Below are 20,861 nucleotides of genomic sequence, written 5' to 3'. Positions count from 1 at the left end.
CAAGGCTCGAGAGCCAAGATCGCTTCTTCTTGAATGATCGAATCGTCTTGTGGGGGTTCTTTGGACCTCGACTCGAAAGCCAAGATCGGATCTTCGTGATTGATCGAATCTACAACGAGGTTAGCTTCGCTAGGAAAAGCATCAACTAACACATCATCCTTGTGAACAATCACATCATCTTCGTGTAATTCATCATGCTTGTGAGAAATCACATCTTGATCATGCAAATCATCATGCTCATGCAAATCATCATGCTTGTCATTGTCATATAAATCATTATGCAAATCATTGGCATCCAACTCATCATGCTTATCATTGTCATTCAAATCATCATGCAAATTATTATCAATCAAATCATCATCATGCTTCACACAAACGTGCAAATCTTGTGTATCATGCTTTGGAGAAGAAGAGACGAGAGAGTCTTCTTTTCCCGAATCTTTTGCATCGGCGGCGACACTTGAGAAAAGAGTCGCAACATCTCTTGCATTCGTGCTTTGTTCTTGTGATAAAATTCTGCTTGTCTTGCTTTGTTCGCTCGATCAAATTCTGCTTCTCTTGCTTTGGATTCCAAGCGTGCTTGCTCGTGCTCATGCGCTATGGCTGCCATTCTTTCTTGGTACTTACGCTCAATGGCTGCGATTCTTTCTTTGCTTTCTAACTTCCTGTCCATGATCCTCTTGTCGAAAGCCTCCATAGGAGTTAGTGCAATCCTTGTCGTAGATGGGGAAGGGTCAGAAAAACCTCCTGGTGGGGAAAATTCTTCTTCGCCTCTCTCATGCTCATCACCTCCAAGCGAAGTATCCATTCCGCTTCGAGTGATGATCATTCTGAAGTCGTGGGTTCTTGTGGTCTGGGTTCTTAAGTTCACGAGGAACTTGGGTTCTTGGGGGTCTTGAGGTTCTTGAGGTCCTTGATTCGTGAGAATCTAGGGTTTCTTGAGGTGTTCTTTCGCTTGCAAATCCCGTTGGAGAAGGATCTTCTCTTCACCCGAGTTCTATTCTTTTCTGCGGGCGCACCCCCTGGCGGCCTTGCGCTCACACCAAGGTTGCTTTTTCCCACCTCACGTCGATTGGCCGGCCGCTAAGTGCACGGTCCGCTCTCAATGAGTGAAAAGAGACACAAGAGGAGGCTGGACAAGCCCTTCTTTCTTGGGATTCCTGTCACTCTTCAACAAAACACGATTAGGAATCGCCACGCCCAAGTAAACTTGGGTTCGTGCGATCGCAACAAGCAAAAAAAATTCTTGCGGTTCTTTCCTTGAGTAATGCAGAACACTTCCAAAGCTCTGATACCAATGTTAGGTGCAGCGGAATGAATGTTGTATTTTCTCAAGATTAGTGATCTTTACTGCTCAAGGTTCCTTTTAGTTCTTAGGGAAAGAGAGAGCTTTCCGTCTTATAGAGAGTGCTGTGATCACGAACAAAGTGAGTGGATATTGTGCGTGCAAGTGAATGAGACTGAAAGAAGGAGAGAGAAGAGATACGACACCCGAGAGGTTGTAAAACCGTCCTCCGAAGGCCCCACTCTCGTCGGCGAGAGTGGTCTATTCTTTGATTGCACAAAGGTGTACAATGCATATGAAATGGACTGGTGCAAGTTGGACTATGCCGATGACGACGACGACGATGACGACGACGACGACTTGATGGTTGAAATCTGGGATCTTCTAATCGCTGAATTCGGGGACTGTTTTGGTGGCTGAAATTCTCTGTTTTGGCTGCGTTTTTATGGCTGAAAATGGGGGAACATCTGCAACCGTCTTGGGGGGGAATCTGCTACTGTGTCATGGCTGAAAACTGCGAGGATCTGCTGTAGGTTAGTGCTGAAAACTAAACGCTGGCTGAATCTGTACCTCTTGCCAAAAACGCTGGCTGTTGAGACCAAAAACGCTAGTGGGTTGTTGTGAGAAAACGCTAGCAAAGCTGAGTTATCGTGCGATGGTGGAGATCTGCTAACGCTAGGATAATGAGGCTGATCTGGCGAGGCTGATGCTGTGGGGAAAACGCCAAGGTGAGGATCTGGTAAAAACGCCAAGGATGGAAGCAGGATTTGTTGGCGATGGTGCTGTGGGGGGGTACTGCTGAGAAGTTGCCTGTTGAGCGAGAAGCTCCTGCTGCCTCTTTTGCCAGAAAGTGCTAACTTGGGTTTGCTTATATATTAACTTAGCAAAATTGCCCTACCTACTTTTGTTGGAAAGTCACTTAAAAATAATAAGTGAAAATACCAATAAATAGGAAAATAGGCTAAATGCACTGGAAAATTCCCCTAACTGATGCTAATGGATTCTGATGGGAATTCCGATGATCATGCTGTGTGCAACCGGAGGATATGCATCTATGCTAAGTGACTGGGCATGCACGGTCTACGAATAGACTCACAAAAGTGCCAGATCACTACTAATCTAACTTGATCGGACTGACTAAACCCTGCTGTGGTGTAGGTTGTCCACGGACACATAGGGTTGGGATGTGTCACGTGACAATGCACCTCGGTGTTGCTCTCCTCAACTTTGTACCTGAAAGTAATGCCATCTTGAGCATCGGTTGCCTTTGTAGAAAATTTGAACTGTAGACCGCACTACATCCAATAATCCCTATTATTGAATTGTGAACACGTCACCTCCAAAATATAAAACTCCAAGATAATGAACTGTGGAACACATCCCGATGAGACCAACAACAATGAATTGATGCCCCTATCCATAGTGTTCTAGCCGTCTGATTGATTCCCTACCAGATGCATGTGCATTGAACTCCGACCTACGTGTCCAAACACCGATAACTTGAACTCTTAACACAAGGGTCCAAATTAATTATAGGGAGCACTCCTTGCCCCTCTCTGCCCCTCTCAAGCCTCTCTCTAGCTGAAGCTAGTGGTGACACCTGTCATTTGACTAGAAATTTGACGTCGAGGCCACTGTGGCCACCACCACGTGTGCCATACCGATCTCCTCTATCAAATCTTTATTGTCGTAGTCTTTGTCCAGCTTGCCTTTGTCGTTGTCTATCTGTGAGTTCTTGCTTTTGCCTTTGGCTTCAAACTCCCGAGCCAAACAAAGCGTTGAGTCACATTCATGAGAACTGTGGTCGTCTTTCGTGGGTACCGAGGCAACTAACTCTGTACTGGTACTGCCATCCTTGTCCAGCTTGCCTTTGTCGTTGTCCTCTAGCAAACTCGTCCATTTGCTTTTGACTTCACAATCTCGAGCCAAACAATTTGTCGGGTTCCTTGAGAACTGTGCCGATGGATAGGCCGCTAACTGGATGGTGGATCCGCTATCCATAGCCACTTGTTGGTTTTGGTCATTGTCGTCGCGAGCGCTCGAGCAAGGGGGGGCCATGTTTAAGTTGCAAAATACTGGTAATATGGTACCTTCTCACACTCCAAAGGTGGCCGCACAAATCCCAAGCCGCAAGATCTCCAAGCCCTCTCCGCTCCTTCTGCTCAAGGCTCTATCCAAAGGTAGCAGCTACATTACACCTCTTTGAGTGCTGCAGCTTATGGTAGCTTCTACAATGTAGACTGCTTAGTTTGGCTTTCCTTGATTCGGAGCACGTTTACGGAGCAGATTGCTATATTTGGCCTTCCTGGATTTTTACACAGCTTCGCCACCTGGCCACACTAGGTTACAAGGTCATGCATTGACAGGCTTCTGGTCATTCTCATGATGGTTCGTGAGCTTCCTAATTTTCTCCAGACAGTTTGACTACAGACATCACAGATCCTATCGGGCAGGACAGTTGCATGTCTATTGGCACTCCTCTTACGCCAAGGAGTTGTTTTCACACTCAGTTTGGGACCTTCACGCAGTATCTTTACCCTGTATCAGGAGAGTACAGCAATTTGCTACGCTGATCGTGACGACACACTGTACTATGGAGATCTCTTGGAGGTTGGGACACCCTAGCAGACTGCTGGCGACATCGCAGTAGACATCTTCATCATTTGCCTCACATCTTCGGCTTCATGTAGTTTGCTCAGCATCAGGTGTTGAGAAGGGGTGTTAGATTTACAACACTCTGGTGCTTCACACAGGTCTAGGGCACTTCCTTGCACGGCTAGTGTTTCCAGGCTGGCCACCCATAGTCTAGGTTGTACCTTGTCCGGCTGCCTGAGTTTGGGGCTGGCCGCCCACTTGAGTTGGGCGCCCACCTTGGGCACTCATATATATGGGTCCGGGGGGGTACATATTTCATATATAATGTATTGGGTCTTTTGTCCATGGTAGTCATGGAGGGCTGATGGCCCCCTCTTCACCATATCTTGCGTTTGTGGTGTACTCTCTCTCTCTCTCTCTCTCTCTCTCTTTCTCTCTCTCTCTCTCTCTCTCTCTCTCTCTCTCTTTACGCACACATGTACTCTCACACTAAGAAGGGGAAAGGTAAAGACTCACCTGCCACTACTACTCCGACCCTTATCAACATGACGTTGGAGGAAGAGCAAAGGCGATGAATGCGGGCATCACATGTGAGGGTTGTCGGCCTCAAAGATCGGGATAATGTTGAGAGAGAAGAGTGAAAGAGCTCATGGGATTGATACACCGACACACATAAAAGCATGGAGAGTAGGTATAAAGAGTGGAGGCAACGGGGAAACATCAAAGGAAAGAGCTATCATATTGCACTTCCCCTCTATTGAGGTGAAGAAAGAGTTTTTGAAAGGAAGGCCCACCCCAAAGAAGATCGGCATTTTCCTTGGTGATTGACCTTACTGTTTCACAGCTTGCTCACATGAAGGAAGTCATGACGGAAATTAGGGCAGCAAGAGAGAAGGGGAAGATGGCCTTCTATAGAGATTGGAGGGTGGTGATAGTAGAGCGACACTCTACATGACGGGGCAAGACCTATGGGACCAAACTTAAGATAGCAGCTTGGAATTGTAATGGGTCTTTTAGACTTGATGTGGGTGCCTTTGAGAACGGCTTCAGAGACAAAGACATAGTTTTCTATTAAGAGACTCACCAGGCCCCTGGTGAATTGATGCCACATGTGATTGGATACAGATGGGAGACAACTTGTCGTACAAAGACGAGATTTGAGCACATGGGTAGAGGATCGGGAGGAGTAGCGGTTCTATTCAGGGAGGAGTTACAACCACTCTTGCACATTGTTCGAAAAGATGACCATGCTAGATACATGTGGGTGAGGCTAAGGGCTGAGACGGGTAGATTCCTTTACATTGCTATATGCTATTTTGCTCCCAACACATCGGTTTACGCTTCACCCAGAGGGCAGTCCCCATTCTCTGTGTCGGATGATAATATATGGGATTTTTTTATAGGGATGGTGACATTATCCTTTTGGGGGATTTCAATGCCCGGACGGGTAATAACCAGACAGTTTTCTATGATACCTCAGAGGAGATGCTGAGAGAGTTGGATGTCAGTGACATGGGACTTAAGAGAGGTTCACACGATGAGGAGTATACAAAGTATGGAAAGTACCTGACAAAGATGGGGAGTGCACATGGATTGGCTATCCTTAACGGCTTACGGAGATTTCCTGCAGCAACTGGGTTCACTTGCTTTTTGCACAGACATGGGGCCAGCATAGTGGTTTATAACTTTATGTAAAGGATCAACCGAGCTTTATCTCTAGTATTCAGGACTTCACAGTTGGACCCAGGCCTGTTGGTGTAGCAGTCGATCGTGCCTTTTTGAGGCTAACCATCTTCTTCTTGTTTAGTACAGCACACATGCCATGGATAGCAGCTACTACTGGATACTCTCTTACCTTGGAGTGTGACTCTGTCTACATAGAGGGGATCTACAATCGCCTATGCACAAAGGAGCTAAGGCGACCTTTGGAGGAGCTCACTCATATACTGACAGAGACATTGCAAAGTGCAGCAAGAGAGGCATACCCACACACTCAACCTGAGTAGAGGCGACGTTGCGTGAGGATGCCCAAGAACAACTGATATGACGAAGAGTGCACAGAGATGAGAGCTCAGCTTCAGCGATAGACCGCATGGACCACCATCGGATGGTGTCCTGTCAGTAGGTAATCCAAGATGAGAGGAAAGCCAGACTCAACAGTCTGTGCTATGAACAGGTGTGGTCAAACCAAGCTGTTTGCACCGTGATCAGCCTGTATGAAGAAGGGAAGCGAAACTGAGAAGTCTGCGTTGTGAAGATCCTCTGAGAAGAGGAGTGGCTGTCCAAGCCGTCTTGCCTGTATCTCCTGCCTCCAACCCTCCGGTGTCAACCAAAACAGAATCCGCGCCAACAACTCCACCAAACCGCATCTTGGTGTGGCTCTCAATGTGAATATGCTGGGAGTGGCCTACTGCCCAGGTCGGGGGATGAGTCTGCTGGAAGGTTACTCAGGGTGAGTGTAAGTAACTCTGAAGGTGGAATGAGCTGGATGTGTTCAGACAGCTATTCCAGGTTGGTACTTAGAACTAAAAAATGCCAGATTCAGAGATTTGACAATTACTGGAAAACAAGATTAAAAGTGAACTGGAAAACACCAGAACCGAAAGGTGAAATATTGGAACTGAAAGACAAGACACTATAAAGGAAACTGAAATTGGAATTGTATGCAAAGTACATTGGAGCATTTGATATTCCAGAAGCTAGCTTTGTCATAAAAGAAGAGAGAGAGCGCACCAAAATGATTACAAGAGCACAAGTAGCTCTGGACATAGACTAGTGTAGATTCTGAAGAGTCAAAAGCTATGCAAAATGAGTAATGGGTCTTATTTATAGGATGTTGGACTGGTGTCTGACTGACTGTGCACTGTCAATTACTGTGGTAACTCACTGGTTACTGCTTCTAGGAACTTCCTTCGTCCGCTAGTCCAACTTGGAGTTGGTTCCCGCCTGCTACAGAAGGTAGCAATCCAAATGATCAGGAGTGTAGAAGAGCAACTGCACTACCATCCAAGCCAAGCTCCGTGTGACTCCGGATGTAGTCGCAGAATGCTTGATCTCCCGCATCTTGCGGGTAACTCTCCAAGAGAGTCCAAAGCAGTGAAGTCCCACTCCAGTCTGTAGATCCAAGCAATGAACGTGTCCAAGAAGAGATCCAAGATTCTCTCCCGAAGTCCATGTAGATGCTCCTGTTTAAGCAAGCAATCTGACGTGTCGAGGTCAAGTGGTAAGTGTCTGTCCACCAAAGATGGTGGTGTCTTCTTTGGGAATGTCGTGATCCCATATGCCATGAGCATGGCCATATCTCGTGTGAACTCCTCTGATGAGTGCATAGGTGTGTCCATAGCAAACCACAAGTCACCACACCCTCCGTAGTGCGCAACCGCTGAATGATGGCTGGAATGAATGGATCTCCCAAGGATCGTACGCCGGTAGATGATCAAGCCGATGTCGAAGATACCGTGTACTGCAGCATTCACTGAGAGACCGCACGGACCACCCTTGGATGGTGTCCTTGCAAGAGGTAACTTCATCCTATGTGAAAAACACAAGCCAAGAGGCTGCTGTCCACCCAAAAACGCACCTGTGAGGTGATGAAAATGCTGCTGTCCAGCGATTTTCAGCGTGCTCTACGCTCCCGGCATGGTCCGGAGCGGTGCAGAGGGTTTGGGAGGGTTTATCTCTGTGTGCACAACCGTTGGGAGGGCTGAAAACATAGAAAACAGCAGGGGTATATGGCTGAAATCTGACGGAAATGGAGAGGATATGGGACTGCAAGGCACCAGATGCCAAGCCGGTGTGTTGAAAGGCAAGTTCGGGGGTAGGAAGCCCAATGCTCCCCCTCTATGCAGCAAACGCTGGCTTGCTGTCCAAAAACGCAGCAGACCCCAAAAACACAGATCTGGCTGAAAACGTAGATGGAGCAGAGGGGTTTTCCGGCGACGAAAAGTCCCAAAACGGGTAGCGCTGGCAGCCATAAGCAAAAACGCCAGGTGTGGAGACAAAAACGCAATTGGAGGTGGGGTCCTCTGCGATGAAAACTCTCCAAGTTCCATCGCGTGCTTGGCTGTTGCAAAACATTGACAGATCTGCATAAAAACGCTGGCTGATTTGATCTTCTTCTCGGGAGGAGAACCTCTGCAGGTGATGAAGCGCCCAAAGCATGAAGAGCCTGAAGTTGTTGATACCATGTGAGAGTGTGCGTGTGCGGAAGCGTGAGAGAGGAGGGAGAGAGAGAGAGAGAGAGAGAGAGTAGACCACAAACTCAAGATATAGTGAAGTGGGGGCTGATGAATACCATGAGCAGAAGACCCAATACACAATAACTAAATGATATAGGAAATGTGTACCCCCCCTAGCCCCATATATGTTAGTGCCCAAGGTGGGCGCCCAACTCAAGTGGGTGGCCGGCCCCAAACACGAGCGGTCGGACAAGGTACAACCTAGACTATGGGTGGCCAGCCCGAAGGAACTAGCCGTACAAGGAAGTGCCCTAGACCTGTGTGAAGCAGCAGAGTGGTGTAAATCTAACACTTAGCTACTTCGATCCATTTCTCAGCATCTTCCGCCTTCTTCTGTGTCTTTGTAATGACCTCCACCCATGACGCTGTGTTGTTCTTCCTCTTCTTGAATGGCTTGTACTTGTGCTTTAATGGCGGTCAACTCTTCCATGATTTGAGTGCTGAAATTCTCCTTCTTCAAGCTGGCGTCCCATCTTGTGTCACGATTGTGACTATGTTGCAGTATTACATCTTCTCCTAGTTGCAAATACGCGAAGTGCCCTGCCAAGGAGGACCTTTACGCTTGGATGGTCACACCCCTTCGCTCAAGAGACGTGCCTCTTCGCCAAACGCCACATCCTTTGACGATTGGTCACACCCCTTCGCTCTACGGGTGCGACTCTTCGCCCAATGGTTGCAGCTCTTCGTCGAAAGGATGTGTCTTACGTCTAAAGTCACATCTCTTCACTAAGAGACATGCCTTTTCATTTGTCTCTTCGTCTCCTATATAAGGAGCCTTTGTATCACACATTCAATCAATCAAACACAAAGTCTTCGAAGTGTTGTTTCTGAGTTCAGTTCAAGTTTCTTAAGTCTTAATCATGAATTTAAGTACTTAATTAAGGATTAGTACTTAGAATCCTTATAGTGGTATCAAAGCAAAATTTTTTCCCGGGACCCGAAGGTTGTGAGCCTCTAACCCTCGCCGCTACCCTCTCCCCCACCTTTCCCCGAGTTGCATAGTAGCAGAAGAAAGATGGTACATACGACCATATGAGGTAACTCTTACCTAATTCTATGAACATCAAAGAAAGTACCCGGAGCATGTGTGTGGCGTACCCGGAGAGTTGTGCATTGCGTGTACCCGAAGGCCGCCCCAAATTTGGGGTGAATGGCCAAAAGAGGTGACTTATAAAAAAATAACAACATACCATAAGCATGGCTGAATGTTACTTGCTGGCTTGGCTGAATTCTTACGCTGCCTCTCCCTTGCTCTGCTCTGTGTGCAGCTTCTCTGCGCAAGACATTTCGCACACATGGCCGACGCAAACCAGTACACGGGATTCCTTGATGACAGCGGGTGAATTTTCCCTACACATGAAGTGTTCGTGATTCTAGATTCTCTAGAGCAAAGATCATAATTATTCCAAATTATTACCCTACCCTAGAGCCAGAACCCGTTCTAAACATAATTTCCGCTCCCGGAGTATCGTTTTCACAACTTGTTCCCAAAACCTGTTCCCAGAACTTGCTCCTGCACCTGTTCGAGCTCCCTTTGAGGCGTAACCATGCCGAATTCTCAGGACGGAGGTGGTCAATCTGACGATGCCCTTACTCTTATCAAGGAGCAGATGGCCACACTTTCCACAAGCCTTGCATCACTATACACTCGTTTGGATCAGATGCAGACGCAAAACAATTTCCAGACTCGTCCTACAACTTTTCGGACTACGCATGCTGATTCAACACCTTCTTTCTTCCGAAGCTTCAATGGACGAACAAAACGAACCAGATCCAACTGAAGAGGTAGACAATCGCGAACTTCAATTACTTTATAAAATTTTTAATGTTGCACAAAAGAAGAAGCTGGATGTTAAATTGCCTGAGCCGTATAATGGCAGCCGCGACAAGTGCGTGCTAGACCAATGGCTGTTCAAAATGGAGGTTTACTTATCAAACACAGATTTGGTCGAGAGTAAAAAAGTTGCACTTGCTAGTTCTTTGCTCAAAGACACAACATTTCTTTGGTGGCAACGACGGGTTGCTGATGGTAAACACACACCTTCTTGGGATAAATTCCGGCGTGCTATTCGCAAGGCGTTCGAGCCTGCCAATGTAGATTTTCATGTCCGGTCCTCTCTTCGCCGATGAGCCAGACAGCTTCCTTGGCCGTGTACATCACAGAGTTCCAAAGGCTAACTCTGGAGATAGAGACCCTTAGTCCCTCTGATAAACTTCACAGCTTTATAGACGGACTCAAACCCAACCTGAAGGAAGATGTGCACGAATACAACCCTACCACCTTGGATGCTGCAATTGCCTATGTGGAGCGTCTTGGACATAAACGGCGCCCTACACGGAATTTTTGCTTTATCGACGGACTCGAACCTAACCTGAAGGAAGATGTGCAAAAATACAACCCTACCACCTTGGATGTTGCAATTGCGTCTTGGCGATAATCGGCGCCCTATACGGAATTTTCTCCTTGGTGACAGATCTTCAAATAGCGCTCACTTTTCAGAGCGCGATCGTAGAGACAACTATAGCCAAAGTCAACAACATCAGTCTTAGTTCCGACAGCAAGCAACACAACCTTATTCAACTTCAAGGTTCTATTCTCAAGATCGCCAATCTCAAAGCAGATCTTCTTCAAATATTCCTCCACTTGATCGTGGTAAAGGACGTGATTTTTCGCAAGATTGGCATTCCAATACTCAGCAAGGCTCGGCGTCAAACGCATCTTCAATTTCAAAGAAGGATGGTTTATGTAAAATTTGCGGTGGTGACCATAGATGGTATCATTGTCCAAAAAAACCAAATTCGTCTAATTTGAAAAGAAATTCCAACGCGAAAACATCATTGAATGTTGAACAACCAGATTTTGCTAAGGATAAAGGAAAATCAATGGTCAATACAATTCTTGTCTTAGAGGATACGTCTATTCTTATGAAGCATGCTGAGTGTAATTCATCAGTTTTGGAGCCTCTTTCAAAGCAAGTTTTGAGTCTTCTTGGAACTCTCAACGGTCGTTCCATCAATGTTTTGGTGGACAGCGGATGTTCGAATAATTTTGTCAGCACTTAGATAGTGCAACAGCTTGGCTTACCAACTCAGAAGACATTTCACTTATATGATGTGGAATTAGTAGATGGATCAATTTTGACTTGTGATCAGACAGTTTGACAGTTGCAGTTCGAGATTCAAACTTACGCAGATCAATTGGATTTCGAAGTCATGCCTTCATCTTATTACGCCATGATTCTTGGTCAGCATTGGTTATTCCAGTATGATCCCACAATTAGCTTTCGAGGACATACTATCAATTTGTTCAAAGATGGACGTGAACTGATTTTACACGGGCTTTATCATGCGGAACAAGTGATTGAAGCCTCAGGTGTACAAGTCAAACAACATGATACAGTGGATTATGAAGAGAATATGATTTCCGATGCAGATGCAGATATTATTATTGATGAATTTTTGAATTCATTAACTTCTCTTGAATCAATTGTTGAAGACAAAGATGATTTCAAGCAAGGAGTTTTTCCAAGTGATACTTCGTTACCAGACAAAGATAAGGACATATTTGCAGATTCTGACTCTGAACACGACTATGCTTTCTTTGATTCTTTACTGGATGATGATATGCCAATTGCAAGTCATGAAATGACAGTTTCTGAAGATGACTCTGAAGAATTTTGGGATTCATTATTGGAAGATAATTACAATCTCAAGCCAAAATCCTCTCCAGTGATTACTAAAGTTGAAGTTACCCCATCTGAAGAGTACCTTGAGAAGATTTCCTCTTCCCCAAATATTTTGCAGTTATTGGAAGATTTTGAACAAGAAATCTTACATCGCATGAAGAATTTTGAAGATCAATCTCTTGTTGCAGTCAACCTGATTATGCCAGATTCCTCTAAAAAGTTTTTGAATAATGCAATGACATGGGATTTAGTAATCAAAGCAAAAAGGTTTCGCAAGAAGCAAAGGTTCAAGACAAAGGTTTCCGATAACTGAAAGATTGAAGATTTCCGAAGATTCAATGCTTGAGTTCTATTAACATCAGAAGTCATTTCTTTGACACGGGCTCTCATTTTAAATGGGAGGGAATGTTACGATTGTGACTATGTTGCAGTATTACATCTACTCCTAGTTGCAGATATGCGACCCTCCCAAGGAGGACCCCTATGCTTGGATGGTCACACCCTTTCGCCCAAGAGACGTGCCTCTTCGCCAACAGCCACACTCCTTCGACGATTGGTCACACCCCTTTGCTCTACGGGTGCGACTCTTCGCCCAATGGTTGCAGCTCTTCGCCGAAAGGATGTGTCTTTACGTCTAAAGTCATGTCTCCTCACCAAGAGACATGCCTTTTCATCTGTCTCTTCGTCTCCTATATAAGGAGCCCTTGTATCACACATTCAATCAATCAAACACAGAGTCTTCTGAGTCTTGTTTCTGAGTTCAATTCAAGTTTCTTAAGTCTTAATCATGAGTTTAAGTACTTAATTAAGGATTAGTACTTAGAATCGTTACATCTTGACTTTGAGGAGTTCATTCTAGAAAGAAGTGAGTATTTTCAAGGAGAGTAATCTTTTTGTAAAGATGCTCCTTCTCTTCTTGACATTGTTGAAGAAAAGCCGCTTTCCATCCTTGCATCTCCGTCCTCCATTCCTTCATCTCTTTCTCGACGGTGGAGAGCCGCTTGTTCGTGATCATGAAGGTTGCTTTTTTGATCACAGGTGAAGCCATCTTCTTCCTCTAGTGATGGTCTTCTCCTTCAAAGGCCTTCCATTGCTCTCTCTTTGTGTGAGTGAGATTGTGTTTGGCAAAACGGTCGGCTAGATTCATGGTTGCTCAGTCACTTCTAGTTTGCTCTTTGCTTGGAAAGCCGTTGGAGAGGGGGAATGGGGGAACACGCTTGGCACGACAACAAAGGCCTCTCTATAGCTCAGGGTATCCATAACACCCCTATTCTCTCAGAAAACACCTTCAAGAACACACTTCTTACTAGCAGACCACCACCTGCTCAATTTCCACTGCTCGCACACTCCACAAATCCACCACACAAAGCACACTTACTACCACGGTCTGTCTCCTCTCTTACACGCGCACATCCGTTCAATCTCTCACAAAAAACACCGTCGGTCCGTTGGGGCACACACTTCCATAGTGCCGGCACCGAGGGGAAACACCACAGCAGGAGAAAGAGAAGGGGAAACGAGAGCAAGACGGGGCAACAGTGGTTTGATTGCACTTCAAAAGGCATGTACAGAGGCTTGCACTGCCATCACCATGGCCATTTTCAAGGAAAAAGTACAAAGGGATTAGCTTGATCAGAGAGCTCCACTTTGCAGTCTTCAAACGGCACAAAAAAAGCCCCTAATTTGATTCAAATTTGACTTTTATAGGGGGGGGCTCTTTAACTTTGGAAACTACCCTCTCATTGGTCCATCTGGCATTCATATTTGGTAAGTTTGGGAGGAGGTATCCGCCTTGCTTTGCTCTGCTTTCTCTTGCTCTCTTTGCACTTTGGGGGGGGGGCATGAGCGATGTCGCTATTGCTCCTGTGCAATTTTAATATTTTTGTTTTTAATTTTTTCCTTCATTCTTTACCCCTTTGGACTACCCAAACCCTGCACTGCCCCTTTGACCTACTTTTGACCATCTTTGTGTGGCTCCCTCCTACCTCTTCTCCCTTTTACTGCTCCCATGCCCGATAGCCAAGCCATAAAGCTGTATCGAATCCTCACCATGTTGGCCCCAGACCGTAAAAATCTCACCGCCTGCAGATTCTTTTGAGTTGGCTATCCGAGGTCACAAAAATCGAAAAAATTATTTGTATGCCCCCCTCAAAAAGCAATCCTAGACTTTGATCTATGGTACCTCGTTGACCGGGCATCCAATTGACGAGTTGTCGATTTGTGCTAACTCCACATGATGCACACTATCACCGAGAACCTTGGCGAGGCCAAAAAGATGCTAGGTGGCGTATCCCCCGATGCGGTTGACTTGGCCCATAATTGGCCCCCGGAAAAACTTCTGATGGCCATAACTTGCTAACCAGAGCTCCGATCCGCAATCCGAGAAGACATGCATGCTCCATAATTCGAGCTCTATGCATCTATCTGCTGACATTTGCCTGGGCCACTTGTCCCCAGCTGCCCTGCCCGTCGGAGATCTGCAACACCTTCTAACTTTGCACTGCAATATCTTGTACACCGGGGCTCCGTTTGACGAGTCGTTTGGACCGGCTTCTAGAGCACATTGAACACTACATTCTAGAGCACTGACTCGGCACTTCGGACACCTTCGCTTGCTATCCCATGTGGTCCCATCTTGAAGCTTTTTTGGCCTAAAAAACCGCATTGAGCATACACTTCTGCTACCCTTTGGCTGCCTAGGACCTTGGTACCTGCCCTAGCCTTCTGCACTGCACCTGCCTGCAGCCTTTGCTTGTCATAGACCCCTTTCTAGCTTGGACCATCTTTGGCTGCACCTTCATTGCCCACCCCCTTGTCGAACATTTATGTTCAACCACACATAGGCTTATTGCACTAAAAAAACTGCACACCAAAACAAACTCTCTGCACACCACAAAAACACCTAGCATATGTACAAAACTGGCACCTGTGACCCGCCGCTATTGCTCGAGCAGGTTGCCCAACCCCCTGCTTTACCTGTCATCAACCGCCAGGGTCAAACACCTTGCATTGGTCTCTTCTGTCCACCTGTAATAGCTTTGCATAGTGCCACACCAAGGCACCTAACCAGCTACCTAACCAAACTGCCAGCAGCATACTTCTACCACTCCAAGCACTCATTGGCAAACTGCCCACTCGCAACAAAGCACCTCCAAGAACACCAAATAGAGTAACATCGTGCTCACCAGTTAAAGACATATCCGCACCATTGGTCGCATCAAACAGTCTTGACATACCTGACATACCCTCCCGTCCATGTAAGATCCTCATCTAGCAGATCTTGCACCTGATCAACGGCCCACTGCACAGCTGCCTTTATCACCATTCCTTTCAACCACCACTTACAAAGCTCCTTGGAAAGCTTGGACACCGCCTTGGAATCCGCATCACCTGTCATAGAGTGCACTGACTGCGTAGGAAGCATCTCTATCTTTGACTCCGCACTGTCCTTCTCACCTACCATGCACTCAATTCCAGCATCGTCGAACTCTTCCTCTTCATCTGGCCCTTCAAGGTCGATAAGCACCACTTGCCTGTCGACTGCAACCACTTGCTCTTCCACCGCTGCATCAAGCTCCACCAAGGAAGAGAGAAACGCGTTCTCTACCGCATCACCCTCGTCTTCTTCCATAGGTACGGTTGCCCTATCCCTCTTGGCAAAACTTTGCACCTGTTGCACCACCATGGCACATTCCACAGCTACCTTCACCAACATGGTCAGTAGCACGGCACTGCACCCAGCTTTACCTGCACATCATCACTTGTAGGCCTAGGTTGCTCCACTTGGTTTCCACTAGGCACCTCGGCTTGCACTTCATGCTGCTCCTCGCCCACATTCTCTACTTCTCCAATCACATGTAAGAGGTCAAACTCATCATACCTGGATTGAGACGACTCGGTCTCCCAACTCGTATCTGTATCCATAGAAATACTGTCATTCGACTCAATCTCCTCTTTTGTTTCAAGCTCGGGAATCTCCTCTAGCTTTACCGCTTCGACCTTGTTTGTAAACCGCACTCTTTGACCTTCACCACACTTTAATGGAGCTTCTATAGCCGCACTCGAACTTGGCAGCACTGCCTTCGTCCACTCTAGAATCACCCGCACTTCCTCCACAACTGGAACCACTCTAGCCGGCATCTTCGGCATAGGAACCACCCTATCTCTCTGTAGCCAAAGAACCCTTGGTTCTTCTCGCACTTGCACTTCTCTTTGTACCACCTGTGGCTCGGCTACCGCCGCATTGTACTGCTTTGGCATCACCGCACCTTGCAAACACCGCCTAGCCTCGCGCTTCTTCAAAATCTCTTTGGTCCACCCTCTCGCTAGAGCTACTGCCTCTTCATACGACACCGGGCCATCTATCTCCACCTTATCTCGCACTTCCTCGTGCAGGCAATCCATGAATTTACTCAACTTTAAAAAATTGGCATTTTCTGCAGCAGTTATCTTAATCAATTTCCCCCATAGGGCTTCGAACTCCCATTCAAACGCTTGAAAATCACCCTCCAAGCTTTGCTTCAAACCGTCCAGCTTCCGCTTTATTTCATCCAGCTACGCATCCGCTACAAATCTTCTTCGAAAAGCCGCCTCTGGGGCTTCGCAATCTGCCTTTTCTTTTTCACCAAGGCTATCGAACCATAGCCTCGCTTTACCCACGAACTAGGAGTGGGAACACTTGTACCGCACCATCTTCTCTCGATAGACCGCTTTACAACAAGAACAATCCATAGTCTTGAAGCCAGGTTTCCGCATCTTCAACCCCAGTGAAAATGGGAAATCCCGTCCAAGCCATCACTAGCAGCACCTTCTCTTCAAAGGCCGCACCTTTGGCATCACCAAAATCACCACTTCGACTTCAACTAGGAGCATCAGCACACTCCTCAGTGGGGGCACCAGAAGATGAAGAGGGGGAATGGGGAAACACACCCGGCACAACAACAAAGGCCTCTCTATAGCTCAGGGTATCCACAACACCCCTATCCTCTCAGAACACACCTTCAAGAACACACTTCTCACCATAGTTTTTCCATACGTCAATCACACGTCGAACGCACATGGGTACAGAAGTACGGAATAAGTACGGATCAGACCACCCAAAATTCCACACGTCAGTCTTAGGATGCTACATAGTAATTGTAGAAATACTTACTGCACCACCATGTTTAAAACTTTATAAGTTTATAGACAGACTAAAGTTAAAACTTAAAACCATAGAAACTTTAGAAATTAAAAGTGGACTGAGGACTCTGGAGAGTCGAGACTGGAGAGAATCAAGATGGTGCCTCAGACCTCTAAGTAATGATTGATAAAGTAACCTCCAAACAGAAAGGAGTCAAGAGTCAGGAGTCAGGACAATAGAAGCAAGCCAAAAACATTCAGGAATCAGGAGTGTAGTCTCCTGAAGGCTGAATCCAAAACATAAGTAGGGAGGCAAGACTAGAGGCTAGAATCTAAACTGTAGACTCTAGAGTCAACAATGAACAAAACACCATACGGGTAACGGCATGCCGCATAAGTAAATGTCAAAAACCATGGTCCAAACTCCATAAGCAGGCGGCTAGGCACAGTGAGCTCTAACTCTCACCATAGCTCACATCCTCATCGTCATAAGCAGCATCATCCTCCTCCTTGTCCTTGTCCTCGTCCTCATCCTCATCCTCATCCTCATCACCACCAACTGAGCATGATGCTCCAATATGACTGGTCTCAGCAATGGGAATAGGCTCTATCGCATCTGTTGTACTCTCTGCAATGGCCTCCTGAATCTCTTGCAAGGCAAGCAAGCGGTCCTCATCTTTTTCCTTATTGAGCATTTCCAATGTGACCTCCATTCTCTCATAGCCGCGCTCTTTGATTTTGGATATGAGCCTCAAGTTCGTGTGTATGTACACAAGCTTCTCTGTATGAGATGGGAGTAGCCTATTTCTTCTCTTGGTATGAATGAGAGAGAAGGTGCTCCAATTTCTCTCACATGGAGAGGCACACGTCCCTTGCGAAAGCACTCTCAAAGCAAGAGCTTGCAAAGCAGGTGTGCAAGCCCCAAAAGTTTCCCACCATTTCACTCCCTCTTGCATCCTCAATGCATCTTTTGCAATTGGATGAGCAAATGACTTGCTTTCAGCTTTATAAATGTCAAACTCATCAATTAGGGTGCCTTGCAAGGTCAAATCACCCTTGGTGTACTTGTCCGAGAATGTCATCCATCCTTCATGCACCTCGCCATCACTTTCTTGCCCTCTTCCTTGCCATATGGGATGCAACATGTATCCAACAGCATGTAACGGTGTGTGCAACATATTCCATCTTTGAATGCATAGATCCCTAATCTCTCTCATCCTTGCAGCATCAATGCCTTGCATGTTTTCAATTTGCTCTACCATGCGATCCGTAAGCTCGTACATAAGCCCCATGGTGGCTCCTTCCCTATTAGCCAAACGGAGAATTTTCAAAATCGGAGCACACATTTTCAAAATCAGCCTTGCCTCTTGCCAAAAGGATGCATTAAACACAATGTTCGAGACCTCAGTAGCCTTTTGAGTCTTGGATCTCTTCATCTTAACAAATTTGTCATCAATCATAAGCTTGCGCATACCTTGCATGCATCTCTCATCCACAAGATTGGCCAACATAATAAAGTAGTACGCAAATCGAGTGGCTGACGGCTTGACCAAGTCCTTCTTGCTAAGTTGCCGAAACAATGCCAACACAGTAGATTTTATTGTCACAAATGTGACAATCTTTGTTGCATCCTCAAGCACTTTTCCAACCCAACCAATCTGTCCAATGTCCTCAAACAAAAGGTCCAAGCAATGGCAAGCACATCTGGTAAAAAAAATGTGTTTCCACTCCCTTTCAATCATCTCCCGAGCACCAACACAATTGGTTGCATTGTCCATGCATACCTGCACAACATTTGCTGGGCCAATCTCTCTGATAACCTGTTTGAGATGCTTAAAAATAAATTCCGATGTCTTTGTTTCCCCAGATGTGTCTACAGCTTTCAAAAACACTGACCCATGAATAGAGCATGCAAGAAAGTTAATGATAGGCCTGCGCCTAGTGTCAGACCATCCATCACACACTATAGAGCATCCATATCTTTTCCATTTCTCGCGTACACCCATGATTTCAGTCTTTACGCATTTAACCTCCTCATTCAATTCTGTGGTGCGCAAAGCATGATAAGAGGGGGGAACATACGAAGGACCTGCTTGCCCAATAGCTTTCACCATTTGCAAAAAGTAAGGGCTCCTTACTTTCCATGTAGGAACATCCTCAGCATAAAAAAATCTGCCCAAGGCTTGGTCTGCTTGCTTCCGTGTTTGCAAGCCAAATGCACTCGCCAAACCCCCTTGAGAAACCTTCCTCTTTTTGCTTGAGGACCCCACATTGGACTTGGAAGAGCCACTTACATTAGTTGTTCGCTTAGCATGCGTACTCATTGAAGCACTTCCTTGAGCTTGAGAGGCATCTCCTTCCAAATCATTGACCAATGCATCTACAAAAGCAGCTCTGTCTTCTCCCTCTGGCCTTGCATCTGCATGCAATCTTGTGACAATCTCTACATCTGCTGGGGCCTCATCACATGGGCCTCCCACACCATGGCCAGCAATGCCCAAAATATGTGCACGGATACGCAAAGGACCACCGTCCCATGAATGCCCACAAAAATTACATTTACAAGTCCATTTTCCTTTTGGAAGACTCTTCACTTGTTGCACATACTGCCACTCGGGACGCTTGGTTCGGCCCATCTGCAAACTTGCAAAGAATTCGGCTTGGAAGTTGGAACTTGGAAGATGGTGCAACGAGCTTGAGCCTTGGAGTACTGAGCTGGCTGCTGCGCTATGTGTTGGGGGAGAGGTTGGAGGCAAGAGAGAGTGCGACCCGAGGGCGGAGACTCGAGAGAATGGGCGGGCCGCGGGTTGATGTCCAAGCCTCACAAGTTCATACACGCTCTGTGACAGTGTGAGTGTCTCTGCAATCTCTATATATTCTATGCAGAGACACTCGCCTGCAGACTATACGAGCGCGCGGCCAAAATAATGCAGCCGAAACTTTTTTGCCTAAATTTTTTGCCACGCTGGCTGCACGTACGAAATCCTCTTCCGTACTTCATCCGTACCCGCACCCGTACGACAGTACGGCAGGCCTTCCGTACGCGAATGAAAAAAACTATGCTTCTCACTAATAGACCACCACCTGCTCAATTTCCACTGCTCACACACCCACAAATCCACCACACAAAGCACACATACTGCCACCGTCTGTCTCCTCCCTTACACACGCACACATCCGCTCTATCTCACTCTCACAAAAAACACCGTCGGTCCGGGGGGGCACACACTTCTATACTGTCGGCACCGAGGGGAAACACCAAAGTAGGAGAAAAAGAAGGGGGGAAGGGGAAACGAGAGCAAGACGGGGCAACAGTGGTTTGATTGCACTTCAAAAGGCATGTACATAGGCTTGCACTGCCATCACCATGGCCATTTTCAAGGAAAAAGTACAAAGGGATTAGCTTGATTAGAGAGCTCCACTTTGCAGGCTTCAAACGGCACAAAAAAAGTCCCTAATTTGATTCAAATTTGACTTTTTTAGGGGGGGGGCCCTTTAACTTTGGAAACTACCCTCTCATTGGTCCATCTGGCATTCATATTTGGTAAGTTTGGGAGGAGGTAGCCGCCTTGCTTTCCTCTGCTTCCTCTTGCTCTCTTTGCACTTTGGGGGGGGGGGCATGAGCGATGTCGCTATTGTCCCTATGCACTTTTTATATTTTTGTTTTTAATTTTTTCCTTCGTTCTTTACCCCATTGGACTACCCTGCACTGCCCCTTTGACCTACTTTTGACCATCTTTGTCCGGCTCCCTCTTGCCTCTTCTCCCTTTTACTGCTCCCATGCTCGATAGCCGAGCCATAAAGCCGTATCGGATCCCCACTGTGTCGGCCTCGGACCGTAAAAATCTCACCGCTTGCAGACTCTTTTGAGCTGGCTATCCGAGGTCACAAAAATTGAAAAAATTATTTGTATGCACCCCTCAAAAAGCAATCCCA

The 20,861-nt window shown here is 46.5% G+C and overlaps 2 protein-coding genes across 2 annotated transcripts in view; one reads left to right on the top strand and one right to left on the bottom strand.

Annotated features, from left to right (window-relative positions):
- Positions 1 to 20,861, top strand: part of LOC147426338 (small acidic-like protein) — a 90,890-nt gene that overhangs the window by 10,939 nt on the left and 59,090 nt on the right. The gene's annotated exons all lie outside the window — the stretch shown is intronic.
- LOC147426340 (uncharacterized) lies at positions 17,381 to 19,561 on the bottom strand. The gene has a single exon (XM_086499298.1). It carries the CDS (start codon positions 19,559 to 19,561, stop codon positions 17,381 to 17,383), a length of 2,181 nt encoding a protein of 726 aa, XP_086355424.1.

This window comes from Adiantum capillus-veneris, chromosome 24 (assembly GCF_014529385.1).
Source record: "Adiantum capillus-veneris isolate H3 chromosome 24, ASM1452938v2, whole genome shotgun sequence".
Classification (NCBI taxonomy): Eukaryota; Viridiplantae; Streptophyta; class Polypodiopsida; order Polypodiales; family Pteridaceae; genus Adiantum; species Adiantum capillus-veneris.
The sequence above is the reverse complement of the archived record's forward strand: the minus strand, read 5'-3'. Positions and strand labels throughout refer to the sequence as shown.